This window comes from Neopelma chrysocephalum, unplaced genomic scaffold (assembly GCF_003984885.1).
Source record: "Neopelma chrysocephalum unplaced genomic scaffold, ASM398488v2 Primary Assembly neopelma1_97102, whole genome shotgun sequence".
In the NCBI taxonomy this organism is placed as follows: domain Eukaryota; kingdom Metazoa; phylum Chordata; class Aves; order Passeriformes; family Pipridae; genus Neopelma; species Neopelma chrysocephalum.
Window position 1 is genome coordinate 2,025,927 of NW_020925744.1, and position 17,959 is coordinate 2,043,885.

Sequence of the window (17,959 nt, forward strand, 5' to 3'; positions counted from 1 at the left end):
CCTAACTGATCAACACTATTGAGATCCAGATTTGCCAGAGAGCAGAGGAGATGAACTCTGACACTCTGGGCTGTGGCCATGGCCATGAGTTTATTGAGACAGAGGATCTCTTCTCCTTTCTTATCATGGTTTTCAGTTTTCAAAATCAAAAAACAGTTCTGTGAAGAGCACTGAGAGATAATATCCTTGCTCTCAGCTGGGATCAAGTCTGCTTACTTCAAGTTGATTCTCTGGGCTGCTCTTTAGGAGCTCCAGTAGAAGTTTTTCAAGCTTCCTAGAAATTCATTGTACCTCTGAGCATAAGACTTCTTCCCTTTCCTCACATGTACCTCAGTAGAATCTTTTTAGTCAGTCAGACCACTACCATTTCTGTTAATACCTTCTGTTTAGACTAGGGCCTTTTAATCACAGTACAAGAAAGAAACATTTTTTTTTCTGAAAATTAGAACATCTGTCTTCCTGATTTTTATTATTTTTTTCCACAGCAAACACAATGTGAGCTCTACATAGTCTTTCTCTCTTTCATTTCTAAGGGATTTGAGAAGTGTTAGAGATTCTACCATCATACAGGTATTTTTGTTAGGACACTTCTGGAAGGGGAAGTTTACTCCTGTATCTATGAATCATATGGTCACATCAAAACACAATTTATGAAAATGATAGCAATTTGAACAATACATCTGTGCATGGGCCACCAAACAATTAGAACACTTTATTTCAGACTACTATAATCACACCACTGCAATGCAAGAGCCCACCTGAATTGCTTGTGTCATACTTTCTGTTGGCAATCTATTTCCTTTCCCTTTCCTCCAAAGTTTCTCAGATACCACTTTTGCAGCAAACAGGTTTTTATATGCCCTATCTTCTTTACCTCTAAGAGGTAAACATCCATTATTATTGGAGGTCTCATTAGCCTTTTGAAAAAGCATTGATTCAACGTGTATGACCTGTAAGAAATTAATTTTTATTTTTTATTTTTATTAAAGGTGATCATCCTTTAATTCTGATGACTTCTTTCCCAGATCCCCAAGCAGTTCGTTTTTGAGAGCTGCTTGACACATCCATTCTCTCCTAATCCGGCCTTTTAACTCTTGCTGAATTTGCATTTGCAAGTCCCATGTTCTACTCTAGAGCTGCAAACTCACCCATTCTGTCATCAGTTTCACATTTTGGTCCCTGAGGCAGCAAAATGAGTTTGCCTCAACCAAGTACTGTAGCAGCTGAGCTTTGATTTCACATTATAAATACAAGCACAGAATCATTATTGGCATAGACTGTGTGTAAGATATTGGGGCTGTACTGATTTATTCCCACTGAGGATTTGTCACAAAGGCTTTACTCTTTCACTCTTTTTTAAAATTTTCTTCTGTTTTCTCTTCTAGGGCAACAGGCTTTGGCTTTTTGAATGCACTATGCAAAGCTGCAGCTGTACTTGGAAACCTAATATTTGGTTCCCTTGTTGGTATCACCAAAGCAATCCCTATTCTCCTTGCTTCTACTGTTCTGGTATGTGGAGGTCTGGTAGGACTTCGGCTTCCTGACACAAGAACACAGGTGTTGATGTAAATGGCAAAAACATTTACTGTTTATTTCCTTCTTTGTACAAGTGTCAGCTCTCCTGACCAATGGTGCAAAGGCTTCAGATTCTCAACATAGAGTGCTCAAATGTCAGAAATCAAACTCAAAAGATACTTTGGAGTAGCAGAGATTTAGAAACCTCTGTATGAAAATTTAAATTTCACTTTTGTTTGCTTGCTTACATTAATGTTCAAAACCATTTAACTTCAAACTGCGAAGCTACCTCTTAAAACAGTTTCGGTGACATATCCAGGAAGGTAAAAACCATACTGATTACCAGACATTTAAAAATGAAAGCAGTCACATTGTTTAAAAATCACATGCTAAATTTGGCCATGGCATTGTGAGCTTTTGTAATGTACAGATGTGCAAGTCAATTACTTAGCAGTATTGGTGCAGAGAATGTTAATGTATCAATGCATGCAGCATTTATCAGGAAACTCTACAAATCGCATCAATACTGAGAACACTGATCTGCAGCTGTGCTTAGGTGGTAAAAACTTGTGGCAAAAATTCCTGGTAAATATTTTTAGGCAGTTTCAATCTAAAGTAAAGATTACCAACTACATCCCATGTTGGCTGAGGAGAAGGCAACAACTACTGCAGGGAATTTAAAAGTCCATATGGGTATGCAGTAAAGAGAATAACAAAATGAACATTTTCACTCTTCACTGCTGATCCTTCAGAAAAATTTTGCTTTATTCTCACTTGTGGCATCTGGAATATTTTTTCCATTTTAAAACTGTGAATTAATGCAAATATTTTTGTTGTTTGAAGTATGAATAAAGGAAGAATCAGGCCAGTGAACTACATGGTAAGTAAGATACTTTCAGAGGTTTGTTTGATATTTATATATATAAACAACTTCATTTTTTCATAGTTTATACACTTCTTAATATAATAATTTTCTCAGCTAATTTTAAATAGTTCTAGAGATGTCTCACCATTTAATACTTTCAAGTGTCTCTCTGAAAGGCCATTAAGAAAGAAGCCATGACAAGGCTGCAGAGAGTGGTAATGTTTTTATTAGACCAAGAGCATGGATGGAAAGTAAATGGCAGTAAATCTATTCCTTCTATGCTGTGGACTGTTATGGATTGCAGTAAAGTTCCCCATCAGTCTTAATGCTATGTAAAAGGTTATGGAATCTGTTTAAAATGTTAGCATTAAAAATTTAATACATATTATATAAAGTTATCAAAGAGGCAGATCTTCTGATGACAGAAACTGGCCTTGCTTTCAGTAGAGCTAAGTTGTAATAGCTGATGAACTATCTGCAGTTTCAAGTGTCAAATAACAAATTTTCTATACAACATACAGAAAAATTTATCAGTATTTTTTTTCTAATTATGTTTGACAACAATTATTAGGTATATGAATTGTTGCCAAAGAAATTAGGCTTTCAGATAATGTCATTGTGTCATAAGAAAGATTTTTTTTTCATTAATTTTTCCTTTGCTATTACATGTGAACTTAGATTTGGGTACTAGTATCTATCACTGCATTCTGTATCAGTCATTGTCTTTGTCATATTAAAAGACTCAGTAAAAGTCTACATAAGAAGATCGCTCAATAGATTTAAAGTTCACTGTTTAATCTACTGATTTTAGAAGTGGCATTTTCAGTTACTAACAAATGCCTGTGCTACATATTGTAGTGCAAAAAATGTTAGCCCAAGATGTGGTTTTCTGCTATTAAATTAGAAAAGTGTCAGAATTAAAAAAGCATGAGTATGGAAAACTAGGGGGCATTATTTTGATGGTGATAATTTAAATATGTTACAGTAAGAAAAAAATTAGAAAGTGTATTTATTTTGGAATATTAACAGTCAAGGTATTTGAGATGAAATATTCTATGTTTAAATCTGACTTAAGCATGTCTTTTAAATTTCTAGACTATGCTAATAAAGGAGGAAGAATAATTTTTAGTAAATTCTAGGATAAGAACAAAATCCTGGCCTCATTTTCACATCTACGGCTTTTGTCTACTAGTCATAGCCTTAATATTATTTCAAGGCTGTTTTCTGCAATGAGTATTGTATTTGAGCCCTATTTCTCTGTGCCATTCATTAGTAGCACATGTTCACATCCTTGTACTTACTGCATAAGTTATTTTGAAATCTGAAGCCTCTGTACATATTTCGAGTAAACATTAAAAGCAATGGTAAAATATTGCATTATGTCGCTGTGCACTGTCCTCTTGGAGTAATATATTCTGCCCATCTCTGCATGCGATTCCCAAAAACATTCAGATACACTTCATACCACCTGACCAGCTTGGAGGAAATGGGCCATGGGAAAATAAGATTCAGCTTTTGAGGGTTGTGGTTCAAATTTAACACTCTAAAATCTCATTACATGTAAAACTATGTCGATTTCAACGCTGGGTCTTATTCTAAATCCTGACTATGTCATGAGTATGTGATTAAGTCTGGATGAAATGTAATATAGCAATAACAGAATTAGTAAATGTTAAAAAATTCAGGACTATGGGGACCTTGCATGGTCCAGAATTAAGTGAATGTTCTAGGGCAGGGAAAAAAAAAAGAAGAATAGTGGATAGGAATTGGGAGAAAAAGTAAATGGAAGAGATGAACAAAGAAAAAAAATCCGCCAACATTTCCAACATATGAAACAAACCTAAAGTTAGAATTTCCCTAGGTGATGAGCTAATTTGAATGATGAGCAGATTTGAACTAGTGTGCAAGCCAGCATCAAAGTTGTTTGAACAATCAACAGTTTTTGCTTGAGTGCAGTAAAGATTCATCTCACAAAGACAAAAGAAGTGACTGCAACTTCATGCTACAAATAACTTGGTGAGATAGGTGCAATCCACAGACTTGATCAGAAATCCTTAATTTATGGAGATCTGGACACAAATGGTACTCACATTATAAACAAAAGTAATTTGACCAGTCTTAGTGAATCTGTCTTTTTTTGCGGCCTCACAAGCAATCTCAGGTAATAAATACTGGATGGTAGGAATGGCACTTCCTTTCTATGTCTATTCACTTATATCTGAAACAAAGAATCACTTAGTGGCCTGTTTATATCCCTTATACACCAGAGAGAATCAAACTTGATAGCATTTGTACATCACAGATATAAAGCAAATGTAATCAAAACTGCTTATTTGTCTGTTTTGGTCACAGAACTGACTGCTAACTGGAAATTCCTGTCAGTCTAAATTGAAGTAGGATATAATGTCTAGTGTTATCCTATACAGCTGAAAACTCATCCCAACAGCAGCAGTGACAAAAAGTACAATGGTCCCTGAAAACAGAGAAGACTGACAGTATTTAGAATGCTATTAACTATGACGATCAACTATTCTGAAATTTGAAAACTGCCCATGAAAGAGACCACATGTTTTCATTTTTGGCAAAGAAATTTTGTTTGAATTAGTTTTACTCCTTACAGGTTGTGTAACAGTAGAGTTTGACTTAGCAAACTCTTATTTCTTGAAAGCATCTTATTCGTTATGTTTGTACGTTTTAACCAGATTGGCTATACCCATGTTAGCACCTTGTTGCTTAGAAGCATGTGCTAAAACATATGGTGTGCATTGCACTGCTGAGTGCAAGCTCCTAGCAAGGGAACCAAGAGTAGGTGTAAATGGTGGAGTGCTGAAGAGGATTGATAATGAATGATGTACTGGGAAACCTTCCTCCCTATGCATGATTTTAACCAGTCCCCTTACAGAGTTGTGTACGACATGGCTTGGACACTGGTGAAAAAGGGTTAGCCTTCCTACCTGATGCCTCCTGTAGTCTACTCCTCCTTTATCATCTTGGGAAAGTGGGGCAAAGTTAAGATTGCTAGCTCAAGCTCTGCTCACTTTCTCTTCATGCCATTCCATTTGTTCCATCCCAAATTACTTTTCTTACTAGAGGACCAATCTTAAAGAAAATCAAAACTCTCTCCTTCTGTTCTCACCAGCTTCTGACTTCCTAGTAATATTTAGTAAGAAGTTTTGCCACATATCTTTTGCAATTTGGCCATATCTTTTTAAAACAATATGGAAAGCAACCACAGAAGTCCTTCTGTGAATACTGTCCTTTTGAGGCAGCCAGATTCCACGTTTCCCTACATAACCAGAAGGCTGACCTAATACAAGGAGAGGCATCCTCTCAGAATGGCCCCTGTTGGGGTCCTGCTGTGGGTACAGATATGGGGGAATCTTCTTGTCTGTGCACCTAGCTCAGCCCCATTTCGAGGAAATAATATTCTGTATCCTTTTTTTCTTTTCCTACCACTATGGAGCCTTATCTTCATCTAACTACTCTTGAGACACAACTGCTGATTCCAATTCTTAGCAATCTAATATAGTCCTCAGCCCCTCATATGGACAGCCTCTGTGTGCTGGGCTTTAGCTCTCTTCTCCATTGTGAGTGTTAAATTAATCTTTATTAGTCAGAGAAAGATGTTTACATCCAGTCACACCTCTTTACCTAAACAAGACGATATCATGCTAATACAATGAACAAGCCATGTTTCCTGTTTAATAACCTGGAAATGCAATTGAAATTTCAATCACAATGCTAAAAATGAATCCTTGCACTCAGGGGGTCAAAGACACAAGAAGTGAAAACAGAAATGTTCCACTTCCTCTGGTGTTTTGAAAGAAAACACATGTTCCGTAATCATATTGCTGAAGAAAACATGTCTGAGAAACTGCTTTTCCTCTATATTTCCTGCCTTCTTGTTCATTAAACTTACTGTAAAATATTAGGTATTTGCCTGCATTAGTACTTTCCAATGCTGCTGGTCCAGGAAATGCAGTATGAAAAGACAGACTTTTGCCTGTAGTTTTAAGGTAAGACAGGGATCGGGCAGTCATGTGGAATGAGAAAAGACATTTTAGCCAGAAAATCTGGAACTCAATTCAAAACTTGAATTAAATAAAATGCATCAGTTTATAATGCTCCTTGCAGATTTCCCTTACCTTCACTTAAACTCACAGTCTACAACCAGACCATGTGCTGAAGTCAGCCTCATTTGCTTTCTTCTAATGTCAGTAATTTCAACCAAGTGTTGCAAAATATTTTTGGATCCACTATCATCATCTGCATATTTTATTTTTTTGTAGTGGTAAATTCACTACTTCTTCCTGTAAAGGAAGGATCCTTCAACATGTAGTCCTACTCTAGGTGTATAAGATTACTACATAGAACTCCATCCACATTCAGGACTTGTCTTTGATGCAGTGACTTAGCATGTCAAAAGCAGGAAAAAGACAAATTGGGCCTGATTGATTTACTTTTCTTATTTAATAATATGTTGAATTATCTACAAAGATGCTGGCCTGTAATACGTAACTCTACTTTCTAGTTTGAGTACATCCCGTGCAACTAAAAATGAATAAAGCAGTAATTTTTGGCAGTCTTTTCCCACAAGATACATACAGTCTACATTTACCAGGACCAAAATGTTTAGGAAAAATACAGTGCAATTGCTTTATGGGGTAAACAATCTAACTTGCTTGACAAAGATCTAGAACATATTGCTCACTTCTGACTAGTACACAGTTCAATAACCAAAGATTTGAGAATACTTAACAACAAAAGTATTTGGATGAGGATGACCTGACACAAAAGTATTGTTCTTTCCACCCAGGCTATTCATGAATGTACCTTTTAATGCCACGTAACCAAGAAGATTTTAGAGACCTTGCCCCCCACTCTGGTCATCAACACATCTGAGTTGTAGCCAGACACATCAGTCCACAAGTGAGAGAGAAAGTGAGAGAGAAAGAGAGCCGGCAGGTTGGCCTTCAGCACTCTCTCCACAGCAAGCCACCTAAGCTCATTTTGCTTGGATCCCAAGAATCTGCTTTTTTGCTTAGCTTCCTACTTTCTAATTTTGGCATTCAGTTTTCACCAGTAGTCCTGACCAAACAATATGAAACCAATTGCTGCTAAAGCACAGCACTCATAACTCACTGCAAGCACAGTACTCTGCAAGAGTCCAACGTCTTATATGTTGTTCCAGTTTCATTTGTTGCCTAGAGCTAGAGTTGTCAGCTAGCATTTCTGTTTTACAATACTGCATGTATTCTTACCTATAAGACATGTCTTATATCCTCTTAATCTCTACCTTGTAAATATATGCTTGTCCCCTCACTGGCTATGTGACAAAAGTAATTTGTGAATCTTACATAGGTTTGTCTTACTCAGTTAAAAGATGATCCTTCAAAAGAAGAAGGTAAGGAAAAATAATGAAATGGAATCAAATTAAATGCAAACCATGAAAAGTAAGAAATCAAGATGTAGCCTTCAATTACTTTTATTTTCTCAGATGTTTTCTTTAAATCCTAGCCTGCAGCTATATAATATTGGATATTTTAAAGAAGTATTACACAGTTAGAGGTGAATACATATACAGATACGCATGTGGGTAAGTATACACACATACGTACACAGCCACCTCTCTATAACACAGGTGAATGTAAGACTTAAAACCATGTTCTCATCTCATTCTATATGACAGATTTTTGCATTGTGCATTATGCTTTGAACAAAAACAACATCCTGCTCCATTCCTTGTGCAGAGACCTTTACTTAATCGTGCAAAATTGTTGGGATGCCAAGATGCATCTCAACTGGCCATTAGCTTTCAGGCATCGGAAGAGAATTCCTGAGATGGTCTGAAAAATGAGCTTTCACTTAGCTGTTGCCTTTCCCTACCTGCCCAGCCCATCCTACTGCCCCGCCACACTGTGCCAAAAAGCAAAACAGCATGCAAAGGCACTGGTTGTATTCCAGTGACTAGGAGACACAGCGCTCTCAGATACATAAACTCCTAAAAGCTATGACTTCTGTCTTATTCAACCGAAAGGCCTTCAAAATGGTCCATGGGGATATCAACATGCTAACTTCTGAGTAATGTATGAGAAAATGTCTGTGATTTCCTATATTGTATGTTTTTCATTGTTTCTGCATACGTAGTTGCAGTCGTTCTAGTGATGTGGTTAAAAAATTATTTGCTGCTGTTCTTATCAGCAGTCTTTGACCAGCCTGAAACAGAGCCATTGCCAGGATGTCTTTCAATTAATGATTAACACCCATGAGGATCTTCTACAGTAATTTGTGCCATATAAAGTCATGGTGGCTACAATTCAAGCACATTCATCATGAAAATATCAGCACATGCACACAGACCAATGATGGTGGAAAGAGCTCTTTCAAAAGCTCTGGCATCTGCTACATTGCTTCTTCCCTCTTTGCAGGATGCTCACTCCTTACAGTGAGCTTCCTTTGGTAGGGGACATGCACTCATGCTACAGAAGTAAGAAAGCAGAAGAAAGGGTGTATTCCTTCTAAAGGAAGGAATGTATATTTGCTACAGGAAAGCCAACTCTATAATAAGATTAAAACCAACCAACCAACCAAGCAGCTTGCTATTCTTTTTTATTCCCATTTGTTATGTAAGTTGATAAGCTGAATACCAGTCTATACCAAACCTTTGGGAGGAGGCTAAGAAAGGCTAGCAGTGCTTACGTCATAGTACTTTTCAGAAAGTAGGAAAAGTTTACAAGGAGAAAATACATACTCAGTGTATGAGGCCATAGCATATAGATTTTAATTGTGATCATGAGCTAACAGTTTTAAGTAGAAAATTGTTATTCACATCTATAGTAGCAGTAGATAATATTACCTTCTATGTGGCAATGACAGTTAAATTGTATCACATACTTGGCCTCAAATATATACACTATACATAATTAGGTATTTTTTTAAGTGGGGAGTTTCCACTGCAGTGTAATGTCATATATGCAGAAATTGGGTATCAAGGATGAGGTACAGAAAGGTGAGTTTTTGCCTTCACTGTGCTTTACTGGCATTGTTAGGTTACTGATTTTCTTTGTTAGTGTTTTCTAATGGTAAGCAATAGGAGAAAAACGTGTATTCTTCCCTAGTTTTTTTGTGGTTATTTTCTGTTTGCAGTTTCCCCTTCTAAACTTCCACTCAAATTTCCAGCTGCTCTGAGTCAACTGGCAACACAATTTTTCAAACAGTCTTCAGTATACAAACACACAGGTATATTAGTGTTCACATGTTGTCAAGAAAATCATAACCATTTCTGACAGTCTCCATTTGTTGGTGCAAGGGAACATGTACATATTGTATATACGGTAACAAGCTACTTTGAAGTTGAATTGTCATTTATACAGGGGAATTCAACTTCAGATCTGCTAATCTGCAGCAAATCTTGGCAATGGTCCTGACCTCGCTCCTTCTTTCTTTGTTTCCTTTACTGCTCTGTGTGATCTCCTGTAAAGCAAGTTACAGTCATCACTATTTTATATATGTGTTTGCATGTGTGTGCCTTGATAAATTCTCTCTTTCAGAGTTCTGAATTTTTCATTTCAAGTCCAGCTGGTACAATTGTGAACTCATCTTTCCAGTATCCTCCTCTGTGTCAGATTGCCAGCTTCCAAAATGTTTGACCAAGTGTTTTTAATTAAGTCCCCTGAGGAAAGCTGTCTGTATATTTGTGAAAGGGCATGCTCTGTGTAGGATGACTGTGTACAGTATAAATCTATAAAATGTGGAAGTGTTTATAAATTTATCTGCAAAATATTTATCATCTGTGTAACAAATGCAAAGTTATTTAGTGTACATCAGATTAATAAATGGGGATGATTTTTTGCTCTGCTATATTAAAATAAAGATTTGTTTTCTGCAATGAACACATACCAGGTGTGATGATAGCCAGAACATTGTTCTTCTCTATCCACAAAATACTATGCTACCCACCATACAAAAACCCAGTTGTTTTACCTTGTAATAGAGATTGAATATGCAGTAAAAGTAAACATGGACCAAGTTAATAAAATTAAGTGAATTTACATGACTGTTAAAAAAAAAGGATAGAGTAAGAGTTACTATAGTTGCAAGAGGCAAAGCTCTTTTGTTAACCATCTGGGATGCATATTTTCATGGTACATAACTACACAAAATGGGCACATGGCCTTTCACTTTATAACTGCACTGCAGGAGTACATTATCACCCAAAGGGTCTAGTCTAACTCCATGTGAAAAGCATCCTGCTGCAAGGTATGATCATTCATGCATCTGAAAGGCCAATGGGAATGTATGCAAAAACTATGGTTCCATAAGAACTTAGTATTCACAGAAAAAACCCCAAACAAACCAACCAACCAAACAAAAACCCACTACACACACAACCAAAAAACAACACAGAAACTCCCGAAACTGAAGCAGTACAGCAACAATATTAACTTCATTGCATTTGTGCACTAGGGATTTCTAAAAAGTGTCAACAGATCAAATGTGGTAGCTTTAAAGTAACAAAAAAATGCTGAGTTATTTATATTCTGACATTTCTATAGCTGGATCAGAAACACATTTCCAAATATAGGTTATTCCAAACAGATGATGGGCTAAACAAAACACATGAGCCCCTTTAGCTGTATCACCAACAGGGAAAAGTTAAGCTACATGTGAATTGTTTTTTCAGTGCATGCAAAGAGTACTGTCTGCAAAACCCAGTGATGAAGGACAAATATGATTTTGTGATTGTCCTTTGGCAACTGGAGTTTTTTGTGGTACAGTATGGAAAAAACCCCTTTTATTTATTAAGTACTAATTCATATTTTAAGTCTCCTTAGATGTACATCCTCATCTACCTGCATTTGAAGGGTGCACTGCTCTCATCCTCTAATGGAGATGTGTCTTCTCATTCTGGGAAAAAATGCTTATCTTCTTATCTTCTGCTGTTTTGTGCAGAAGATAGGCCAATAATCCAAAAGGGAGTGTGCGCAAAGATTGGCAGATAGTCTTCACAGTTACCTTTCAGAAACTTCACCTAATCTCTAGAAAACCTTCAGTAGCAGGGAGTCTTGTTTTGGAGCACATCATCCTGCAAAAAAGGCCACTTTGCTTGTAGGGCAGCATTCCTCCAAAAGAATTTTGGAAGAAGACATGTGCACATTCCTAGCTGTCAAAACTATGCTATCAAAATGGTGATGCTTAATTCATAGCACTTTGTTTGTGTGTTTCTGTCTATGTATTGTACAAGATGATACAAGTGCATATAGACTGAGGATGCAAATGTAAGAATGGGAGGCATTTTGTGTTGTCAAAATGTCGTCTGAGAACAGATGTTAAATTAGATCATGTGAATCATCCATATGCTTTGCTTTCCAATAGGATACCAGTTAGGCTATAATTAATATTTAATCCATAGCAATTGTAATGTTACATAGGTGATGTATTGGGCTTATGTGAGATCAGTATCTAGCCTGAATGCTCCCCATCCAATTTAGTCACCTTTGGAACTTTTTAATACACTTTACAGTGGCAGCAGAGATAAGAAGTGTTGGCTGAAAATTCCTCATAGACTTTCCTAAAAGTACTAAGCTAAACTGAAAATCATACCATTCTGTATGTTTTCTGGTATCACCATATGTAAATTTTCACAGTATATAGGTTAATGCACTCTCTGCAGATGCATTTCACATCATGTTATTTCTGGTTCCTAGCGTGAACCTAACTGGTCTGATTAGGACTTCAGTAATGATTTTGTATTACTATAGTAGACTAAAGTTGTATGTGCTAAAAGCTTGGGAAGAACAAATGCCTGAACAAACTACATCTGGAAATGCCTATACTAATCAATCCAGGCAATGTTTCCACCTTTGAAAATGGGAAGACAAACCTGTGTCAGCCATATCAGATCTTGAGTAAACCCTATTGCCCTTCAGAAAAGCCAGACTGTGGCATTTCTAGTCTCAGAATGAGAAATTGTCAAAGTATTCCTCAAACACACTGTTCAGTGCTGAAAAAGTTAGTATTTAAGAATCATTACAAGAACGAAGTGTGAAATACCTGCTGTAAAAACTTAAAATGTTGCTTGGATATCCAGATAATTTGGCTGAATTTTGACCAAATGCAGTCTAGGCCACAGGTCTGATATTCATTCTCCCCTAGGCAAAGAGCACTTTAATTTAAAAAGTTTCATGATGATGTAGAGTTGGATTATTGCAGAACAACAGTGTTTTTCCTAGTGGTTACAATAGATCTGAATTGTGCATTTTACAACAGGTTGTTTATAATGCATTTAATTGTGTTTTGTGCCCATACAGACTGCAGATAGTTAACCCCAGGACTCTCAGGAGGTTCCTGCCTTAAAATAAAAACGTTCTTCGCTTTGCAGTTAGACTGGACTTTACAGAGATTAGGAATGACAAATCAGATAAAACTAAGAGTAATCCACCTTCTCAAGTGGAAGTGAAACCATTGGTGGACTCTTATATTTTCTACATCATTTAGCTTTGAGTCTGTCCTTCCACATGCTCCCCCAAGGACCTCCTTGCAAACTACAGGTTCTGCCTACAAAGAGCATTGCAACATTGATGGTAGAACTAGACTATCTGAAAGGCAATCCTCCTGGTACGTAAGATTACACATCAGTTAGGGTCATTTTTCCCAGGTTTATTTCCCATCCAACAGTTCTGGACCCTTCATGAACTGCTGTCTATGAATATGTTCCCCCCTCTTTCCAATTCCATCCATAAGGAGTTACAGAAATTATTGTTTTGATACTGTTCAGTAAAAATATATGAAAAATAAGCTCAGTTTGCTTGAGAGCAATGACTTAGCAGCCCAATTATCAGTTTGCAGGAAGAGTTTGATTTTGTCCTTTCAGTCTTTAACTAAAATCAGGTTTTAAAATTTAAATAAAACGGTGAATCTTCAGGAAAAAAAAAGAAGTCACTAGCTGTTAGTGAAGACATTGAAGTAGAACCAAGTAACATTAAGATATTGCTATACTTTTGAGTTACAGCAATATCAGTATTACGTTGTTAGTGTGACTCTAACTATTTAGTAGGGAAGTAATACTGTGTTTTGTGATATATAAAAGTCATAATTATTAAAGACAGGGATACAAGGACATATGGAGCCCAGTTCCCAGGGTAAAACCCTGGACTTTGCTCGCCAAAAGCATATCAGAACTGTTGACTGACCATAAACCAAAAGAAAAAAAAGGTGGGTAAAAGCACACATCTGTTTAAGAAGTCATCTGTAATTAAATATATTACTTCGCATTGTTATTGTTACATGAATATTGAAACCAAGGAAAACTAGCTTACATGGTGACATGGGACCTTCCGTCTGTGGAAACATTAACAGTGACAATGTCAGGGGAGCATATTTTACCATCAGGTTATAGGAAATAAACGGGTCCACACCAAAACAGTGCAATTGCCAAACTGACCTACAGGTGGAGTAGGAAAAGTAACTTATGGAAAGGAACAGGAAAGGCCTTTTTAATAAAGCTCACACAGGATTTCATCTGTCACTGCTCAGCAGCAGACAGATCCTTCACTTGCCCAGGTACCACACACCTTGTGAGATGGGTGATCAGGGACTGGCTCATCTCTGCCAGATGTTTTGGTGGGACAAGTCTTGAGTGGAGGGTGGCTTTGAGCCTCTCTGCAAGTGGTGCTGCCATAATCCAATGAGCCAATGTCAGGATAGCAGTGCTCCCCGACCTACACAAGTTTCTGAGTAATTTTTACCTGCTCATTTTTCACGTGCTCATTTTAATTCTACAGAAGCAATTGATTTGGGATCTGGTTATCTGAGGAATACCCATTTTCCCTTAGCAAAGCAACAAAGACGCTTCCAGAAGCATAATTCAAACTGAAGCCATTTTGATTTAAATAAGAGGAGGCTGCTGACACTGAGTTCCCTGTGAAGGTTCCTGGATGCTGGGATTAGCTGAGCCTCCTGGAGCCTGAATTTGTCAGTCTTTTAGACATGTTCTTCATTTTTTTACACTAATGTGAATAATGAGGAGCTTTTCAAAAAGCTGGAGCCATGCCAGTGGAAAAGTGATGGAAATAAGAAGACCAGAATTAGTCTGGTGGAAATCCATGGGAGTTCAGCCTGTGCTTTATCTGTGGGGCAACTGTTGGCAGGCAAGAAATAGTTGTAGGGTTGCCTTAGCTGTCACTCAGTACACTGTAAATGCAAAGCTCCTAGCACTGTGTCTCGAGAGTCATAAATAAATAAAACATTAATGAGTGAATAATGCATAGACTTTCAGTGGAGTGGAAACATTGCTAAGCACATGCAATCACAAAGAAGCACACAGATGCTGTATTACAAAACCAAAAAAATGTCACTCAAAAGCCCAAAAAAATTCCCCCCCAAAAGAAACACTGCCACAGGCAGGCCACTTATCACTTGTGGATAACATGTGAAGAAACAAGATTTTACTTCTGCTACATCCGCTTTTTTGCGGAATCTGTGAGCTTCAGCTAGACATAGATGTTCCCTGCTTTCAAACAGTTCTGAATTCATTTTTATGGTTATTCATTATGTCTAGATATGGAGGGTCACTCCACTCTGAAATACTCTGTTAAATGCATAAATATTTATTCCAAAAGATAAACGGAGAAAGTTCTTTTCTGGCAGGGTGCTTGCAGAAAAATTTCCACCCCTGTCTTGCTACACTCATGTCATTTTTGCAGGAACCAGGGCATTTGTCCAAGACATTTTGAACAAATACTTCCTTTTTTTTTTTAAACCTGTTCAAGCAGAGAAACTGGTTTTTCTTAGGTACCTTGACTGAAAGGATTTAACAGAGTTTGCCAGGATGGGAAAAACAGAGGGAGCCCTCACCTGATAGATGGGAAAAGGCGTATAAAAGTACATCTTCGAAATGCACTTTAAGTGCATGCACTTTAGGTGCATGACATCTGAGCAACCAGAGGTAGACACAGCAAGCTATGATATAAGATGGTATTCTCACCCCAATGCTGCTTCTCACTTTCAGCACAGAACACATCATTTCAGCTTCTTTTACACTTAAGCAGCTTTTTGGGAGCTAAGTGGCTTCTGAAAAAGAAAACCACAGCTTTTGGGCAACGAGGAACATTAAGTCTGCTCAGTCCCATGACTGAGATAATGGTGTGACCCTACAGATAGCCCTGTGAACACAACTGCATCAGCGTGAGTGGTGCTTTGCCAGTTTGTAACATGCAATCTGGGACCTGGGAAGAGTCACTGAAGAATCACAGTATTGCTTTTCCCAGGATGTCAATGTTTGAGATAAAAATCCTTGGATTTACTGCACTGAATTGTAAATTTTGAGGTTTTTCTGACAAAAATGCTGGAGGATATATGGCTTTTCATATTTCCAGGACTGTATTTGCTATTTTTCCCTCAAAACACAAGATCTATTTTTCTCAAAACAAGTGAAGGGCAGGTGCTTAAGTACATTCTTACTTTGGTAGATGCAGCTTTAAGGCAAACAACATGAGATTTGCAAGTGGCAGAACGAAGAGAGATTTCTGACACTGAAGTAATTTCTCTAACCATGTTCTTTTTCAGGTGTCACTGCTATACAAATACACTCTTCTGCAAACATTTACCTTAACACTTTACACTTTAGCATGTCTTTTAATACATATCTTCCAGTTTCTTTCTCTATAAGTTTTGCTCAAAATTACTCATGTTTGTTTCTCCTCCATCCCACAAACTATTCCTTTTGCTTTTAAAAACTGAGGTTTCTATTTCAAGGTAAATTACAACGTAATTAGATTTCTTTTATTATATTGGTGCCCAGTAGAGCTCACTTAGGTACATTTCTAACTAACTTAGGTCACCCTAGCAAGCATTATAAAATCTAAGGAAGGTGTTCCTCTAAACGTTGAGTTTTGGTGTTTAACGTACACTGACCATACACCAGGACAATTCAGAAGATAAAATCACTTCTTCAGTGGCAAAGAACAGTTGCTGCTGAGAGAGAAAGGCACTTCAGCTCTTCTGTTACAGACCTCCATTTTACCTGCCATTCAGTATGCCATCATATTTTGAATTTGTGAAATCTCACATTTCTGTAAGATGCTTTGACTGACATAACTCCAGTCTAGTTTGAGCTTAATATACCTTTTAAATTAAGGTTTCTGCTGTGACCATAGGCCCTCACTCATTAAAAAGGAAGAACTGAGAAGGGAATTGGGGATGGGGAGTGCTGGGTTGCACCATCATCTCTCCTTTCTAGGCACACAGGGGAGGGAGCAGAGGCAAGTGATGTCCCTCACTTGCTTTTCCCAAGTACGGGAGTTACAGTCTCCCTGCTGACACAATCTGTGTTTTCTCCAGGATCCCTGTGGCCAATTATGCGATGACTTAATTGTTTACTTACCTCATGACAATAAATAATGCATAAGATGAAGACTCTGCTGAGGGGGAGACTGCCCAGCACAGTTCACAGAGCTGATCCCTGCAGCTGATCCCCTTCCCTGTGGAGGCAAGCTGCTTGCAAGACCCACAGCAGACCGTAGAGGCAGCTATGCTGAGGGCACTTCCTGATTTTGTGTTCCCTAACATTGCCTTGAGCACCTCTTAACCTTTGTGTTGGATTAATAAACAACAGTTGTGGCCTTTCACTGCAATTTATGCAAAATTATTAATCTAGGCTCATCTAGTGTTCCCATTGGTATCCTTGTCAGCATACAGAGACGCCAGCTCTACTACCATGACCCCTGTGACTCACCATTCCTTTGGCCCCCTCTGATGTCCAGCAGGAGTGAGGGAACTCCCACACTATACTGAGGCACTGAGAGTCCATCCCACTGGCCAGGGAAAGATCTGCTTGCGGCACAGGGGGCATAAAGGCCAGCCAGACATTTTTGGTTACAACACACTGCTGTTGGGTCAGCACAAGCACCCGTGTAGCACATCCACCTTAAGCTTGTCAGCCTTTAATTAGCTGTAAGAAGGAAACAATTGAAAAGATCCTTGCAGTAACTGGGAGCCTGCCTGGAGCTAATCTCCTTCCCTTCCCTATCATGGTGCGCAGATTCAGGTTGACCCACCAAGGAGCAGCTCCCTGCTCCCATTTACCAGGGTGATCTCTCAAGTCCAGGCCTTCTGTCCTACACAAATAAAAATTATATGGTCTTTCTCTGCAATGCCTAATAGGAAAAACCAAAACCAAACAAATCAAAACCAAAACCACCAAGCGAAACCTCTTTTAAGTTAACAAATGCAGTTTTCTTTCTGTAGAACAAATGCAGCCAGCCAAGGCATATGATTTAACAATAAAATTCAGGTATTGTCACAGAAAAAGTGACATTAAAGCTGCTGTTGCCAACAAAAAGCCTAGTGTCTCTAATTACCTACATGTACTTGCGTCACTACTACATAAGCCACCAAAGAATTTCAAATATCAATATCCTTCACCGTATAAAATCCCTCTGTACACAACAGGACTGTCAGGAGACATGAAGTAGCAGTCCTCCTTTTTTGATCCAAGTACAGGCAATGAAATGTAGGAAGGGTACATTTTCAACCCTCCCTCCTTTGAGTTTTCTGCCAGCTTATTTCCCTGTTAGATCT

At 37.9% G+C, this 17,959-nt stretch overlaps 1 protein-coding gene across 1 annotated transcript in view; it reads left to right on the forward strand.

The window, feature by feature from the left end:
- The window catches only part of SV2C (synaptic vesicle glycoprotein 2C), a 115,756-nt gene extending 105,478 nt beyond the window's left edge, over positions 1-10,278 (forward strand). Inside the window, exon 13 of the mRNA XM_027671506.1 lies at positions 1,386-10,278. Coding sequence (XP_027527307.1) covers positions 1,386-1,569 — 184 coding nt within the window. The 3' untranslated portion in view covers positions 1,570-10,278. The remainder of the gene's footprint in view (positions 1-1,385) is intronic.
- The last annotated feature ends 7,681 nt before the right edge of the window (positions 10,279-17,959 follow it).